Here is a 16,042-nt window from a genome sequence, read left to right as displayed (position 1 = left end):
AAAGTGCTGGAAAATCTCAGCAGGCCTGACAGCATCTGTGGGGGGAATAGCGAATATAGTAAGAATATAGCGAGTCCGTTCGTATCTGTAGAGAAAAGACAAGTTATAATCTTTTCGTTGTATACCCACCTACAGACCTCGCGAAGCATCAGAACGACTCATCCATGCATTTCCAATATTTCCTTGTTTTATTCCCAGTTTCCAGAACTTGCAGGGTTAATTTTACTCTGCTATAATATCTAACAAATCGTGCTTATTATTCTAAAACGAAGGAATTATATACTTTATTGCATTCCTTTTGAAACAAAGCTCTTTCCAGTAAGAAAACTACAACTAATAGCAACTTGGAATTATATACCATCTGCGTGACAAACACACAATGAGAACTTGGGCACTTTGTTCCAAAGTAATGGAATATTTGTCAACTTTAGAAAGGTAAGAGGGTTTTGAGATGGGAAGTAACTCGAGAGATGGATGGCCCAAATGTATTTTTTTGATGAGAGACGCAACGCCAACGACTTTGAAAGACGTCAAAGTCATTTACGATGGCTGAAAAGAAAGGAGGCCTCAAAAATGTTGGCCAGAAGCGGGGAATTTGAGCAGTTCAGTGTTCAGTTTGGGGAAATGGAGAGTGCAGGAGCTGGGTATCATAGAGGAGCTTGAACAGGGCGAGGGAGAGAAAAACTGCAGAATGATGGAGGATTGGGTGAGGGGAAAATAACGGAAGGGTGAAAGATCAGAAAAGGGAATTGGGAAAGGCTTGATGGTAACAGAGACTGGCTGCAAATAGATGGTCGCAGTTTTAGAGATGGAGCAATGCATGGAATCTCCTCATTTGGTGCAGAAGGTGAGATAGGAAGGAACACCTGAAACAAAATGAACTGATGGCGTTTAGTCCTTAACTAAGCCAGAGAATGTCGCAAGATATGTCTCCATTGGTTCTGCCATGATTACTGCCTCACTTTGTTTTTAGGTCTTCTGAAGCAAAACATGGGGTTCAAAAGTGTTTTGCAATCAAGCTAGAGTTTTAAAATCCTTTTTGTTGCGCAAATAAAACAAAACCTTTCATTGCCTTGCTCTGAGTTTATGAACCAAAATCCAACATGGGAATTGAATCTTTGAGACAGCTCCAACTTTTTGAAAATCCCGCCCAGGTTTGTACCTTTAGCTCATAGTTTCACCCTTAGCCGTGAATGCAAACCCATCTTGGAGGAAAGTGACCTGGAAATCCTCTGGTGTTTTTTGGTGGGGGTCGCGGTGAGCAGGTAGCAGAATTCCGAGCCTGTGACCAAGGGGAACATTGTGACAACAATGTGTTTTCCGAAGTCCGCCTGGGGGCCCTCTAGACTAACTGCAATCTGTAGGTCGGACCATGTGATAAGCCTTTAAATAATACATATTCATACTTTTCATTTGGGTGAAGGCAAATCCAGATTCTGATGTATGTCAGAGACCTAGCATTACAGGGTAATCTTTCCAAAAATAATCAAGGCACTGCTTTCTCGTTACCAATTTAAAAAGCTGACCAACAGATCTTACTAGGACGCCGCGAATTTGCAGAATCAGCATAGTTACCTGTAAGAAAGCGGAAACTTGCTGAGTAAAGGATAGACGTCATAAGGTCATTGAGGGAAATTTTCTGAATAGCTATGAAAGATATATAAACAATGCAGGTGGCTGTGTGTAGATGCAGAGAGGCAAGCGGCGAAGATACCACTATCTCTTCAATCTCTTGTCAGCCTGATCAATCTTGATTAACGTGCAGGAGAGCAAAAGACTGTTTTGATTTGCAAGTGTGCCAGATTTGTCCGCTAGATTGCTCTCATGATGTACTCCTTCCAGAGTTTAGCAGTGTTGGTACTTGGCTGTTTTGCATTCGTGGCCAATTGTGCCCCCTCGTTGAAAGCAAAGCCCCCCAACATGGTTTGTTATGTGGAGGAACAATTGCTACGAGGCATGAGACACAAAGTCCATGCCCTGTCCAAAGAGGCAAGTAAAGATTGCTGTCTTGCTATGTATATATATATATCATGCAAATCGCTATGTTTTTTTTAATGACATTAATTCTAATCAATCACTTTCACAGGGACAGAAATTCGACAAGGATACTGACACAAGACTGGTCGGAAAGGATCTATTTCAAGGACTCGAGGTATAACTTTGCATTGAAGCTATGTTCTTTAAGCCGATTGAAAGCAAATTGGTTTTTGGTTAGTATCCAGTTCTCTTTTGGAGAGTGAATGGAAGATTTGTGGTTGATTTTGCAGAGACAAGGTAGCTGTTATGTGCTCAAGGAGGTGATTGACTTCTACCTGGGTAACATCCTCGCATCCGACGCGTTGCACAGCAAATATTCACGTCTCCTGGAGGTCAAGGAGTTCCTGACTATTCTGATGAAGAGGCACATGTCTGATTGCGTAAGCATTTCCTTTTCTGAATGGACTCATTTTGCACAACGCGCACTCGGCGCTGTCGGCTTCTTCACAAAGAAAGGCCAGAAGTAGGGAGGCTTATGATATTTGGTTTGGAGGAGGTAAACATCAGAGCGAGGAATTCGGATATAAAATAAGTTCAGAGGGACAGATTAGAAGCAAGACCAGGCTATTACATAAGTTGTCCTGTCTGCGAACAGGCAATTGCTGAGTGCTTGTAATTGATTTGATTGTGTTCCTCTTTCCAGGGTGCGGAAGATAAAAGGCAAGCAGACGATAACGTTGCCCTACTGAAACAGAAACTGAACCAGGTAAGGTTTGGAACAATTTGTGCAAATATTTCATGTTTAAATTATTGGCATAATGTAATCCTGGCGATATTTTTAAAACATCCAACTTATCGCCGCCACCATTCCTAGGTAATGTTTATTTTGTCTTTTGGATCCATTACCCTTGAAGTTAAATAGAAACAGAAAATACTCAGCAGGTCTGGCAGCATCGGTGCAGAGAGGAGCACCTGTCGCGAAATATGCTGCCCGACCTTCTTAGTGTTTCCGCCACTTTCTCTTTTTAGTTCAGATTTACAACTTGCACAGTAGTTTACTCTTGAAACCATTATTATTTGATTTGATTTGATTTATTATTGTCACATGTATTAGTATACAGTGAAAAGTATTGTTTCTTGCGCACTATACAGACAAAGCATACAGTTCATAGAGAAGGAAAGGAGCGGGTGCAGAATGTAGTGTTACAGTCATAGCTAGGGTGTAGAGAAAGATCAACTTAATGTGAGGCAGATCCATTCAAAAGTCCGATGGCAACAGGGAAGAAGCTGTTCTTGAGTCATTTGGTATGTGACCTCAGACTTTTGTATCTTTTTCCCGACAGAAGAAAGCGGAAGAGAGTATGTCTGGGGTGTGTGGGGTACTTAATTATGCTGGCTGCTTTGCCGAGGCAATGGGAAGTGTAGACAGTGTCGATGAGTGGGAGGCTTGTTTGAGTGATGGAGTGGGCTTTGTTCACGACCCTTTATAGTTTCTTGTGGTCTTGGACAGAGCAGGAGCCATACCAAGCTGTGATACAACCAGAAATAATGCTTTCTATGGTGCATCTGTAAAAGTTAGTGAGAGTCATAGCGGACATGCCAAATTTCCTTAGTCTTCTGAGAAAGTAGAGGCACTGGTGGGCTTTCTTAGTTATAGTATCAGCATGGGGGAACCAGGACAGGTTGTTGGTGATCTGGACACCTAAAAACTTGAAGCTCTTGACCAAGAGTCAAGCATAATTGGCCTCTCCAGCGTTTAGCTGTATGACCCTCAGCTGTCTGTTGTGTGCAGAACTGTTCTTCATTTTGCCCAGTGGATCTCACTGATTGACTTCCATTTTTGCTAATTATTTCCAGCTCAGCGAGACGAGGGAAGCCAAGGTGGTGGGAGAGCTCTTCATGCTGCTTCAGGAGATAGGGAAACATTGTTCAGCACCAATCGTGGAGGAACCAGGTCACCAAAGTAAAGAAGAAGCTGATGAATGATGGGGAAAAAAACAACAACACAAGAAGCTCTCTAAACACCATTAAAAATCTGCAATACGACCATTTTCCAAGGACTAGTTTTCATAACAACCAAGGATATTTATTTCTGACATATTTATTGTGTATAATTTTTATACACATCATTGTATTTACTTACAGTAAGTTATGTGTAGCCAGGAGCATTGCTAATGGGACTCTTGTTATTCTGTGTTGGCAGAAAATTTAAGATTATGTCTTTGAATTTTCAAATAAATATTTGTAATAAAACAGACGACGCAATGGCTTGTTTTTTGCTAGCTATCCTGCAGAAAATGTTCTCGATGCTGCTAAACACGGCATAACATGAAGAATTATGGTTTTTGATGCCGACTTAAAAATCATTCCTGTGGTGAACAGTTTATTGCATAGGGTGCAGATAAAAATGAGTTTTCAGTGCAAAGGATAAACTAAAATGCAATTTTCTCACTTAAAATAGGAAGCCACTTTGATACTGAAATTCAGTTGAATGTAGAAAAGATCCCATCTCATTTATTTGATGAGTTTGATGATAAATAGTCTGGATGGAATCAGAATCCTGCTAAAACACGTAGGTTGTGGGCTGCACAGTTGCACAGTGGTTAGCACTGCTGCCTCACAGTGCTAGGGACTCAGGTTCAATTCAAGTAGGCTTACATTAACACTGCAATGAAGCTACCCGTGAAAATCCCCTAGTTGCCCCATTCAGCGCCTGTTTGGGTACACTGAGGGAGAATTTAGCATGGCCAATGCACCTAACCAGCACGTCTTTTGGACTGTGGGAGGAAACCGGAGCACCACGCAGTTACGGGGAGAATGTGCAGACTCCGCACAGACAGTGACCCAAGCCAAGAATCGAATCCGGGTCCTTGGCGCTGTGAGGTAACAGTGCTCACCACTGTGCCACCGTGTTGCCCCCATAAAAACAGTCATTTTGACTTCACATTTTCATCTCACACAGAAAGCATGTAGACCCCTCTTTTAAAATTCAATTGTGGGACATGGGTGTCGCCGGCTGGCCAACATTTTTATTGCCCATCCCTAGTTGTCTTTGATGATCAGTGGATGAATGTGCACTCATTTAGCTCTTCTGGCTATTCTCCCTCCAAGCAAAAATACTTGATCATTTTAGATGAGCATGAGGTCTCTTTAAAATGCCTTAAATATTTTTACAGACAATTTATGAGTGGATCAATGAATGGTTACAATTAAATGTGAAGTACAAGAAGTACCCAATTTTGAGCTATATTGGAAGATGTTTTGAATGAATCCCATTTTTTTCAATTGAGAAAATTACTCACGCAGTGTGAATAATCTGGGAGGGTCCATGTGGTGTGAAACTTACCAACAATACTCTGTGCAGCCCTGCAGCAATAAAGCACTGTAGGGCTCATTAATGAGGGTTGAGAGGGTCTTCTGCCCCTCATTAGGTGCTGCTGGCCAATCCAACCGGCTAGCAGCTCCACCTGGCAGTGCCAGGATGGCATCAGTGGCAGCTGCCAGGACTGTAGCTGAAGGTCTAGGATCTCTGGAGCAGGTAAGTCCATGGTCTTGGGCCCGGACGGTTTGGGAGCATTGGGTGAGGGAGGGTTTTTGATTTGATTTGATTTGATTTGATTTATTATTGTCACATGTATTAGCATACAGTGAAAAGTATTGTTTCTTGTGTGCTATACAGACAAAACATACCGTTCATAGAGAAGGAAACGAGAGAGTGCAGAATGTAGTGTTACAGTCGTAACTGGGGTGTAGAGAAAGATCAACTTAATGTAAGGTAAGTCCATTCAAAAGTCTGACAGCAGCAGGGAAGAAGCTGTTCTTGAGTCGGTTGGTACGTGACCTCAGACTTTTGTATCTTTTTCCCAACGGAAGAAGGTGGAAGAGAGAATGTCCAGGGTGTGTAGGGTCCTTAGTTATGCTGGCTTTGCCGAGGCAGCGGGAAGTGTAGACAGAGTCAATGGATGGGAGGTTGGTTTGTGTAATGGATTGGGCTACATTCATGACCTTTTGTAGTTCCTTGCGGTCTTGGGCAGAGCAGGAGTCATACCAAGCTGTGATACAACCAGAAAGAATGCTTTCTATAGTGCATCTGTAAAGGTTAGTGAGAGTCGTAGCTGACATGCCAAATTTCCTTAGTCTTCTGAGAAAGTAGCAGCGCTGGTGGGCTTTCTTAACTATAGTGTCAACATGGGGGAACCAGGACAGGTTGTTGGTGATCTGGACACCTAAAAACTTGAAGCTCTCGACCATTTCTAGTTTGTCCCCGTTGATGTAGACAGGGGCATGTTCTCCTTTATGCTTCCTGAAGTCAATGACAATTTCCATCATTTTATTGACATTGAGGGAGAGAGTATTGTCGCTGCACCAGTTCACCAGATTCTCTATCTCATTGCTGTACTCTGTCTCATCATTGTTTGAGATCCGACCCACAACGGTGGTGTCGCCAGCAAACTTGAAAATCAAATTGGAGGGTTTATGAGAGGAAGTGGGTGGGAAGGAAGGAGGGGTTCAGTCTATGCGGGGCCACCCTGCGATTAGCACAGGGACAGCACCTGAAGAGTGACTGCTGCTTCCTGGCTGCCCCCTTTTACCATTTGGGGGTAAAAGTCCAGCCCCGCTGTCTGCGGCATGGACAGCTGTATTATTAGAGTCAATAACATGATGACATGCCTAATTGACCCTTAAATGTTCATTCTAATATGGCCTGTGGGCTGCCAGTCGGAAGTTTGATTGAAAATGAATTAGAAGGAAGGAAACAGAAAATAAGAGATAAAGACAGATGTAGGTGGTGGGATCCCAACAGACACCGGAGTGAGGCGACTCGGGGATTTTCACAGTAACTACATTGCAGTTGTAAGCCTACTTGTGGCACCAATAAACAAACTTTAAACAATAGGAGACATAGTAAATAATTCAGAGGACAAAGGAAGCTGTATGGGGATTAGAAGATAATCTCAGTTTGATATCTCACCTGGAAGCTCTGGCAATAGGGCACTTCCTCACTGTCATTGTTTAATTTCCAACAGTATTAAAATGTCAACCCAGATTATACACACAATTGATGGAGTGGGCTTCAAAATATGATATTCTATAATGTTTATTAGATACATTTCTCTTTTTATGTTCATTATCCTAGTTTCTATGTCCGCCTTACACTCTCTCAATACGTATCACCTAATTACAACAGCTTTCTAACAGGGATTTGATTTCATTCCTTAATAGCCTTTCTTCAGCACTCCAATTTACTGTGCAGTCTTAAAGTAAATACAGTGACCAATTTCTGATTTATAGATTAAGCTATTGCTTATGTTGTGAGATAACAAAGATATGCACCATTTGAACCTATGCTGCTTTATACCCCTTGTGAAGGAAATGGTTACTCTTCAGTAAACAAAATGCAAATGAGTGCACAAGGAGAAGATTTGGGGAAACTTGAGTCCTCGTTTAGATTAGCATTGAGCAACTGCATTACTTCATTGTTCAAGCTGCTGCACCAGTTATTCATTCAAACAGACAATGGATTAAACCACCGACTCTTGCATGAACTCTTGATGCTGATAGGTTTTAGAAGATGCACCCACTTATGGAAGCTGTATGTCAATTTGAATAAAACAGCTCATATGGCAACTTGCTTAGTAATATCTGAAGCAGTGGGGGTAGAGAGTATGTCCATTTTAAAATCATTTTGTAAAAATTAGCTAGAGTGTTTGGAACACTGCTTCTTAGGAAACCGTAATGGACTCAGTATCTGTTCACTACTGTTACAATGCTTTTATTAAATAGGCTGCTGTATTAACAGTTAGGTTCTGTCAACAGTTATTTTCGATAGGACAGGGATAACATGTCAGATAGTAAGGTTTCATCTTAAGGAGTTGAAACATCCATCCATCTCCATAGTAGGTGTCCACTGCTTTTAGGTAAGTGGCAGCATTCACTTTGAAATGAGCTTACTGTGTCTGTATAATGATCAGAATAAATTAATGCCAGATGATGAGAGGTTGTCCTCTGCATTATACAAATTAAGTACAAACGTTTAGGAGTGAATTTATTATTGATCGAATAGCAAAGATTCTAAATGTATTGAAAAACAGAATGCTTTACAGAGGCTGCCCGTTTCTTCTCCGCAGAGCTACAGAAATTATAAAGTGAAAAGGATGAGCAGAACCTTGTCAGTCAGGGGCTTATGGATTACAATTGAGCAAAATCTTGTATTTTACTGGCCCATAGAAATAATCATGCCATTTAATGTATGGGTCAACTGCTCACACCCAATGTATTTTCTCATGAATGGAACGAATATACTATATTGTCATTAACATGCTGATAGTTAAGAAGACAGAAATCAAACACTTTCTAGAGGTCGGTCAGATTAACATCATTTTGGGGAAGTTGTTGGAATCTATCATCAGAGATGTGTATTTAGACAAGAATGAGTTGATCAAAATGAGTTAGCATGGATTTGAGAAAGATAAGTCACATCTGACTAACCGAGTTGAACTTTTTGAGCAGGTCACGAGCAATACAGTGGCACAGTGGTTAGCACTGCTGCCTCACAGCACCAGGGACCCAGGTTCGATTTGCTCTTGGGCCACTGTCTGTGTGGAGTTTGCGCATCCTCCCCGTGTCTGCGTGGGTTTCCTCTGGGTGCTCCGGTTTCCTCCCACAGTCCAAAGATGTGTGGGTTAGGTTGATTGTTCATACTAAAATTGACCCCGGTGTCAGAGGAATTGATGTGGAGATGCCGGCGTTGGACTGGGATAAACACAGTAAGGAGTCTAACAACACCAGGTTAAAGTCCAACAGGTTTATTTGGTAGCAAACGCCACTAGCTTTCGGAGCGCTGCTCCTTCGTCAGGTGAGTGGGAGATCTGCTAACAAACAGCAAACAGGGCATATAAAGACACAAAATCAAGTTACAGAATAATGAATAATGATTGGAATGCGAGTCTTTACAGCTAATCAAGTCTTAAAGGTTCAGACAATGCGAGTGGAGAGAGCATTTAGCACAGGTTAAAGAGATGTGTATTGTCTCCAGACAGGACAGCCAGTGAGATTTTGCAAGTCCAGGCAAGTTGTGGGGTTACAGATAGTGTGACATGAACCCAAGATCCCGGTTGAGGCAGTCCTTATGTGTGCGGAACCTGGCTATCAGTCTCTGCTCAGTGACTCTGCGCTGTCGTGTGTCGTGAAGGCCGCCTTGGAGAACGCTTACCCGAATATCAGAGGCCAAATGCCCGTGACCGCTGAAGTGCTCCACAACAGGAAGAGAACAGTCTTGCCTGGTGATTGTCGAGCAGTGTTCATTCATCCGTTGTCATAGTGTCTGCATGGTTTCCCCAATGTACCATGCCTCGGGACATCCTTTCCTGCAGCGTATCAGGTAGACAACGTTGGCCGAGTTGCAAGACTTCACCGTGTACCTGGTGGATGGTGTTCTCACGTGAGATGATGGCATCCGTGTTGATGATCCGGCACGTCTTGCAGCAGTTGCTGTGGCAGGGTTGTGTGGTGTCGTGGTCACTGTTCTCCTGAAGGCTGGGTAGTTTGCTGCGGACAATGGTCTGTTTGAGGTTGTGCGATTGTTTGAAGGCAAGAAGTGGGGGTGTGGGGATGGCCTTGGCAAGATGTTCGCCTTCATCAATGACATGTTGAAGGCTCCGGTGGAGATGTCGTAGCTTCTCCGCTCCAGGGAAGTACTGGACGACAAAGGGTACTCTGTCCACCGTGTCCCGTGTTTGTCTTCTGAGGAGGTCAGTGCGTTTTTTTTCTGTGGCGCGTCGGAACTGTCGATCGATGAGTCGAGCGCCATATCCTGTTCTTATGAAGGCATCTTTCAGCATCTGGAGGTGTCTGTTGCGATCCTCCTCATCCGAACAGATCCTGTGTATACTTCACCTTCAACAACCAGTTCTTCATCCAGACACACGGAACAGCCATGGGGACCAAATTCGCACCTCAATATGTCAACATCGTTCATGCACAGGTTCGAACAAGACTTCTTCACCGCACAGGACCTTCAACCGATGCTATACACTAGATACATCGATGACATTTTCTTCCTTTGGACTCATGGCGAACAATCACTGAAACAACGATATGATGACATCAACAAGTTCCATCCCACCATCAAACTCACCATGGACTACTCTCCAGAATCAGTTGCATTCTTGGACACATGCATCTCCATTAAGGATGGTCACCTCAGCACCTCACTGTACCGCAAGCCCATGGATAACCTCACGATGCTCCACTTCTCCAGCTTCCACCCTAAACACGTTAAAGAAGCCATCCCCTACGGACAAGCCCTCCGTATACACAGGATCTGTTCGGATGAGGAGGATCGCAACAGACACCTCCAGATGCTGAAAGATGCCCTCATAAGAACAGGATATAGCGCTCGACTCATCGATCAACAGTTCCGACGCGCCACAGCGAAAAACCGCACCGACCTCCTCAGAAGACAAACACGGGACACGGTGGACAGAGTACCCTTTGTCGTCCAGTACTTCCCCGGAGTGGAGAAGCTACGACATCTCCTCCGGAGCCTTCAACATGTCACTGATGAAGACGAACATCTCGCCAAGGCCATCCCCACACCCCCACTTGCCTTCAAACAACCGCACAACCTCAAACAGACCATTGTCCGCAGCAAACTACCCAGTCTTCAGGAGAACGGTGACCACGACACCACACAACCCTGCCACAGCAACCGCTGCATGACATGCCGGATCATCAACACGGATGCCATCATCTCACGTGAGAACACCATCCACCAGGTACACGGTACATACTCTTGCAACTCGGCCAACATTGTCTAACTGATATGCTGCAGGAAAGGATGTCCCAAGGCATGGTACGTTGGGGAAACCATGCAGACACTATGACAACGGATGAATGAACACCACTTGACAATCACCAGGCAAGAGTGTTCTCTTCCTGTTGGGGAGCACTTCAGCGGTCACGGGCATTCGGCCTCTGATATTCGGGTAAGCGTTCTCCAAGGCGGCCTTCACGACAAACGACAGCGCAGAGTCGCTGAGCAGAGACTGATAGCCAAGTTCCGCACACATGAGGACGGCCTCAACCGGGATCCTGGGTTCATGTCACACTACCTGTAACCCCCATAACTTGCCTGGACTTGCAAAATCTCACTGGCTGTCCTGTCTGGAGACAATACACATCTCTTTAACCTGTGCTAAATGCTCTCTCCACTCACATTGTCTGCACCTTTAAGATTTGATTAGCTGTAAAGACTCGCATTCCAATCATTATTCATTATTCTGTAACTTGAGTTTGTGTCTTCATATGTCCTGTTTGCTGTTTGTTAGCAGATCTCCCACTCACCTGACTAAGGAGTAGCGCTCTGAAAGCTAGTGGCATTTGCTACCAAGTAAACCTGTTGGACTTTAACCTGGTGTTGTTAGACTCCTTACTGTAATCAGAGGAATTAACAGGGTAAATGTGTGGGAATAGGGCCTGGGTGGGATTGTAGTTGGTGCAGTCTCGATGGGCTGAATGGCCTCCTTCTGTACTGTAGGCATTCTATGATTCGAAATACGCATAGGGGAGGACGTACGTTTGTTGTGTATATGAACCTTCATTGGTATTTGGGAAGCAAAGATGAAAGTGCACGGAATGAACTAACCTTTGGTTGGTAATTTGTTGCAATGTAGAAAACCAAAATTAGGGGACATTTTATGATTGGCAGGATGTGACAGGTGATGTTTCCAAGGATTTGAACTGGGGCCTCAGTTTGTCATCATACATAAAATCACTTGGATGAATGAATAGAGTCGTAAACTCAAATTTGATTATTGCGCTAACTTAGGAGTCACAGAGTGTTGTGCAGATGGGATCAGGAAGTTACAAAAAGACAAACAAACTAAGAAAGTGGGCAAAATTATGACAGATGGAGTTCAGTGTTGGGAATTGTGAGATTACTCACTATTGATCCAATAAAGGTGAATCAGAATATTTCCTTAAAGGTGAGAGATTAGAAACCATGGGGGAGCAAATAGATTTAGGTGTGCATGTCCGCAAATCACTGAAGCCTTGTACATAGGTCCAAGAAGTCATCAAAAAAGCTTGGAGGATGTATGGTGCAGATCACCAGAATGATAATGATACCAGGGCTCAAAGCGTTAAATTGTGGAACAGGCTTGTGTTCCTTTAAGTTTAGAAAGTAGCAGGGTGATCTACTGAGGCGTTTAAAATGTTGAAGGGATTCAGTAGATAGAAATGAACTATTTCCTTCTTATGGAGATTCCAGAGCCTGGACTCTGAACCTGAAACTAAGCCATTCCAAAAAGAAAAAGGATTGAAGTCAGAGCACACTTTTCCACAGAAAGGCACCGTAATTCTAAAACCCTCTCCCCAAAAGGCTGTGGTTGCAGAATCAATTGAAATTTTGAACACTAAGATTGATATTTTTGTCAGATAATGATATCAAGGCACATGGAGCAGTAAAGCTTTAGTACAATATCCGCTATCTAACTGAATGATGAAACAAGGTTGAACGGCTGATTCCTTTTTATGTCTTGTATGTTTCCTAAAAACACTGGTCAGTAATTATTCCCTGCTTCCCAAATAAACACTTCATCAATAATCACACACCCATGAATTTCTTGTTCAGTGAACAAGTTAAATATGGGATATCCTTTCACTTTTGCATCTCAACAGTTTGACGTTCTGCTTTAGTCTGATTTCTTCACATAGGCAGACACTGCATAGGGGACGGGAGAGTAAGTGGGTCAACCTCATCTGTCTTTATGGACCCCCCAAACATCTGGCTCAAGAGCAGTGTCATTAGTAGAGGTCAGGGGACACGTCACTTGAGCCCCAGCTTGGTGAAGATTAATGTGTAATAAAACTAAGGGGTTTAAGTAAATGTTTATGTATGGTTTTGATATTAAAATCTATCATAAACATTAATGGATTAGTAAATTTGCGGATGACACTAAAGTCGGTGGAGTTGTAGACAGTGCGGAGGGAAGTGGCAGGTTACAGAGGGACATAGATAAGCTGCAGAGCTGGGCTGAGAGGTGGCAAATGGAGTTTAATGCGAAAAAATGTGAGGTGATTCACTTTGGAAGGAGTAACAGGAATACAGAGTATTGGGTTAATGGTAAGATACTTGGTAGTGTGGATGAACAGAGGGATCTGGGTGTCCATGTGCATAAATCCCTGAAAGTTGGCACCCAGGTTGATAGGGTTGTTAAGAAGGCGTACGGTGTGTTAGCTTTTATTGGTAGAGGGATTGAGTTTCGGAGCCAGGAGGTCATGCTGCAACTGTACAAAACTCTGGTGCGGCCGCATTTGGAGTATTGCGTACAGTTCTGGTCGCCGTATTATAGGAAAGATGTGGAAGTGTTGGAAAGGGTGCAGAGGAGATTTACCAGGATGTTGCCTGGTATGGTGGGAAAATCGTATGAGGAAAGGCTGAGGGGCTTGAGGTTGTTTTCGTTAGAGAGAAGAAGGTTAAGAGGTGACTTAATAGAGGCATACAAGATGATCAGAGGATTAGATAGGGTGGATAGTGAGAGCCTTTTTCCTCGGATGGTGTTGGCTAGCACGAGGGGACATAGCTTTAAATTGAGGGGTGAGAGATCTAGGACAGGTGTTAGAGGTAGGTTCTTTACTCAGAGAGTAGTAAGGGCGTGGAATGCCCTGCCTGCAGCAGTGGTGGACTCGTCAACGTTGAGAGCGTTCAAGTTGTTATTGGATAAACATATGGATGATATTGGAATAGTGTAGATTAGAGGGGCTTTAGATTGGTACCACTGGTCGGCGCAACATCGAGGGCCGAAGGGCCTGTACTGCGCTGTAATGTTCTATGTTCTATTAATATGGTTCACCATTCATTGCACAATAAACTAATAAACAAATTGTTCTTTTTGAATAAATGATAGCTATTTTGTAGAATATTGTGCAGCTTTCGGTATGGCACACTAGATTATGTAAAATGCATTTAATTCCTGCTAATATAGACGTTAACTTGTCCATTTCAAAAATAGAATCAATACTTCCAAGAAAAAAATACTTTTCTGGAAAAGATTTCACAGATGTGCAGTAAAGCTCAATTGTTAAGTTAGCATCCAAGGAACTGGTAGATTAATTACTGTTGCAAGTTGATAAATAAGAATACTACGAATTAGTACAGGGTAAATGCAGGTTGGGTAGCTCCAGAGTGCAGCAATTCTCCGCTGAAGGCAACCAGCCTAATAAGTCATTCATTCACATGCACTAAAAGAAATAGAAGAAAAAAAATCACAAGTTATTTACAGTGGCTTAGTTGGCAAAATAAAATGAATGGATGGTAATCTGATTCAAAATTAGTCCCAACAGACCTGGAGATTATTTTATATAATCGGTTTTCTAAAACACTAAAATTTCATCAGAAAATAGTGACCATATCTATGGTATTTTCATAATCAGAACAGTTCTAATGCTGCGAATTATATAATAAAATCAGTCAGGTTAACATTCTTTTTTACATAGCAAATCCTGACTTTTTTGGTGAAAACACAAAAGTATTTACTAACAGAGACACTTCCTCATCATCAGCCTCAGTTGTGTCTCAGGTTAACCTTGAAAGAACACAATTTGTGATTGGGCCTGTCAGAAACTTCTATTCTGTTCGTTAACTTACAGGAAAGAGCGAGGAGTTTTTTTTTTAAAAAGGAAGTTAATGATGTATCAAGCAGAATGGAACGTTTTGCAACTTATACTTCCTGTCTGTTCAAATATTCCAAAGGCGATAGTCAGATGTAAACAGAATTTCCAAGTTTGGTGACATAATCTGGGTATAGTTACACTGCCAGCTCTGAGTGGCTGTGAAGCACTGTCGGGAAAGTTGCAGCATAACTCAAGTGTCTAATCAGCTGCAATACTCAGATGCGAAAGCCAAAGGATTGTGATTCATCTCAAGGTCAATCACTCATTGATTTAAACTATCATCAGGTAATAGAAAATTCCAATCTGGTGCAAGCAACATTTTGAAAATGCCCAGTTGGATCACTGGACCAACTGTGAACATTTCATAATTTGCATCAAGTCTCTGAAATGTTATAAGTAAACCACTCTTTCCACTGCTCTTTTCCAATATCAGCAATAATAGCTGCACCTGCAGTACAGTTATGGTGTATATACAGCCTAAATCCAGAGACTGGGCCCAAACTGAACCAACCTGCCCCTGAACTTCAAAACCATTCAAAATGAGCCTTTTACCTGGATGAGGGACATAGAAACATAGAAGAAACATAGAAAAACTACAGCACAATACAGGCCCTTCAGCCCACAAAGTTGTGCCGAACATGTCCCTACCTTAGCGATTACTAGGCTTACCTATAACCCTCTATCTTACTAAGTTCCATGTACTTATCTAAAAGTCTCTTAAAAGACCCTATCGAATCCGTCTCCACCACCATTGCTGGCAGTCTATTCCATGCACCCACCACCCTCTGAGTGAAAAACTTACCCCTGACATCTCCTCTGTACCTACTCCCCAGCACCTTAAACCTGTGTCCTCTTGTGGCAACCATTTCAGCCCTGGGAAAAAGCCTCTGACTATCCACTCGATCAATACCTCTCAACATCTTATATACCTCTATCAGGTCACCCCTCATCCTTCGTCTCTCCAAGGAGAAAAGGCCGAGCTCACTCAACCTATCCTCATAAGGCATGCTCCCCAACCCAGGCAACATCCTTGTAAACCTCCTCTGCACCCTTTCTATGGCTTCCACATCCTTCCTGTAATGAGGCGACCAGAACTGAGCACAGTACTCCAAGTGTTGTCTGACCAGGGTCTTATATACCTGCAACATTATCTCACGACTCCTAAACTCAATTCCTCAATTGATGAAGGCCAGTACATCATACGGCTTCTTAACCACAGCCTCAACCTGCACAGCTGCTTTGAGCGTCCTATGAACTCGGACCCCAAGATCCTTCTGATCTTCCACTCTGCCAAGAGTCCTGCCATTGATATTATATTCTGCCATCCTATTTGACCTGCCAAAATGAACCACCTCACACTTATCTGGGTTGAACTCCATCTGCCACTTCT

The 16,042-nt window shown here is 42.9% G+C and overlaps 2 protein-coding genes across 2 annotated transcripts in view; both read left to right on the top strand.

Moving 5' to 3' along the window:
• Positions 1–16,042, top strand: part of irak3 (interleukin-1 receptor-associated kinase 3) — a 333,490-nt gene that overhangs the window by 238,857 nt on the left and 78,591 nt on the right. The gene's annotated exons all lie outside the window — the stretch shown is intronic.
• On the top strand, positions 1,825–3,963 carry LOC144499052 (interleukin-22-like). Its single transcript, XM_078221107.1, has 5 exons — positions 1,825–1,989; positions 2,087–2,152; positions 2,268–2,417; positions 2,681–2,743; positions 3,835–3,963. Exons 1-5 carry the CDS (start codon positions 1,825–1,827, stop codon positions 3,961–3,963), a joined length of 573 nt encoding a protein of 190 aa, XP_078077233.1.

The sequence above is a fragment of the Mustelus asterias genome, chromosome 9 (genome assembly GCF_964213995.1).
Source record: "Mustelus asterias chromosome 9, sMusAst1.hap1.1, whole genome shotgun sequence".
NCBI lineage: Eukaryota > Metazoa > Chordata > Chondrichthyes > Carcharhiniformes > Triakidae > Mustelus > Mustelus asterias.
The sequence above is the reverse complement of the archived record's forward strand: the minus strand, read 5'-3'. Positions and strand labels throughout refer to the sequence as shown.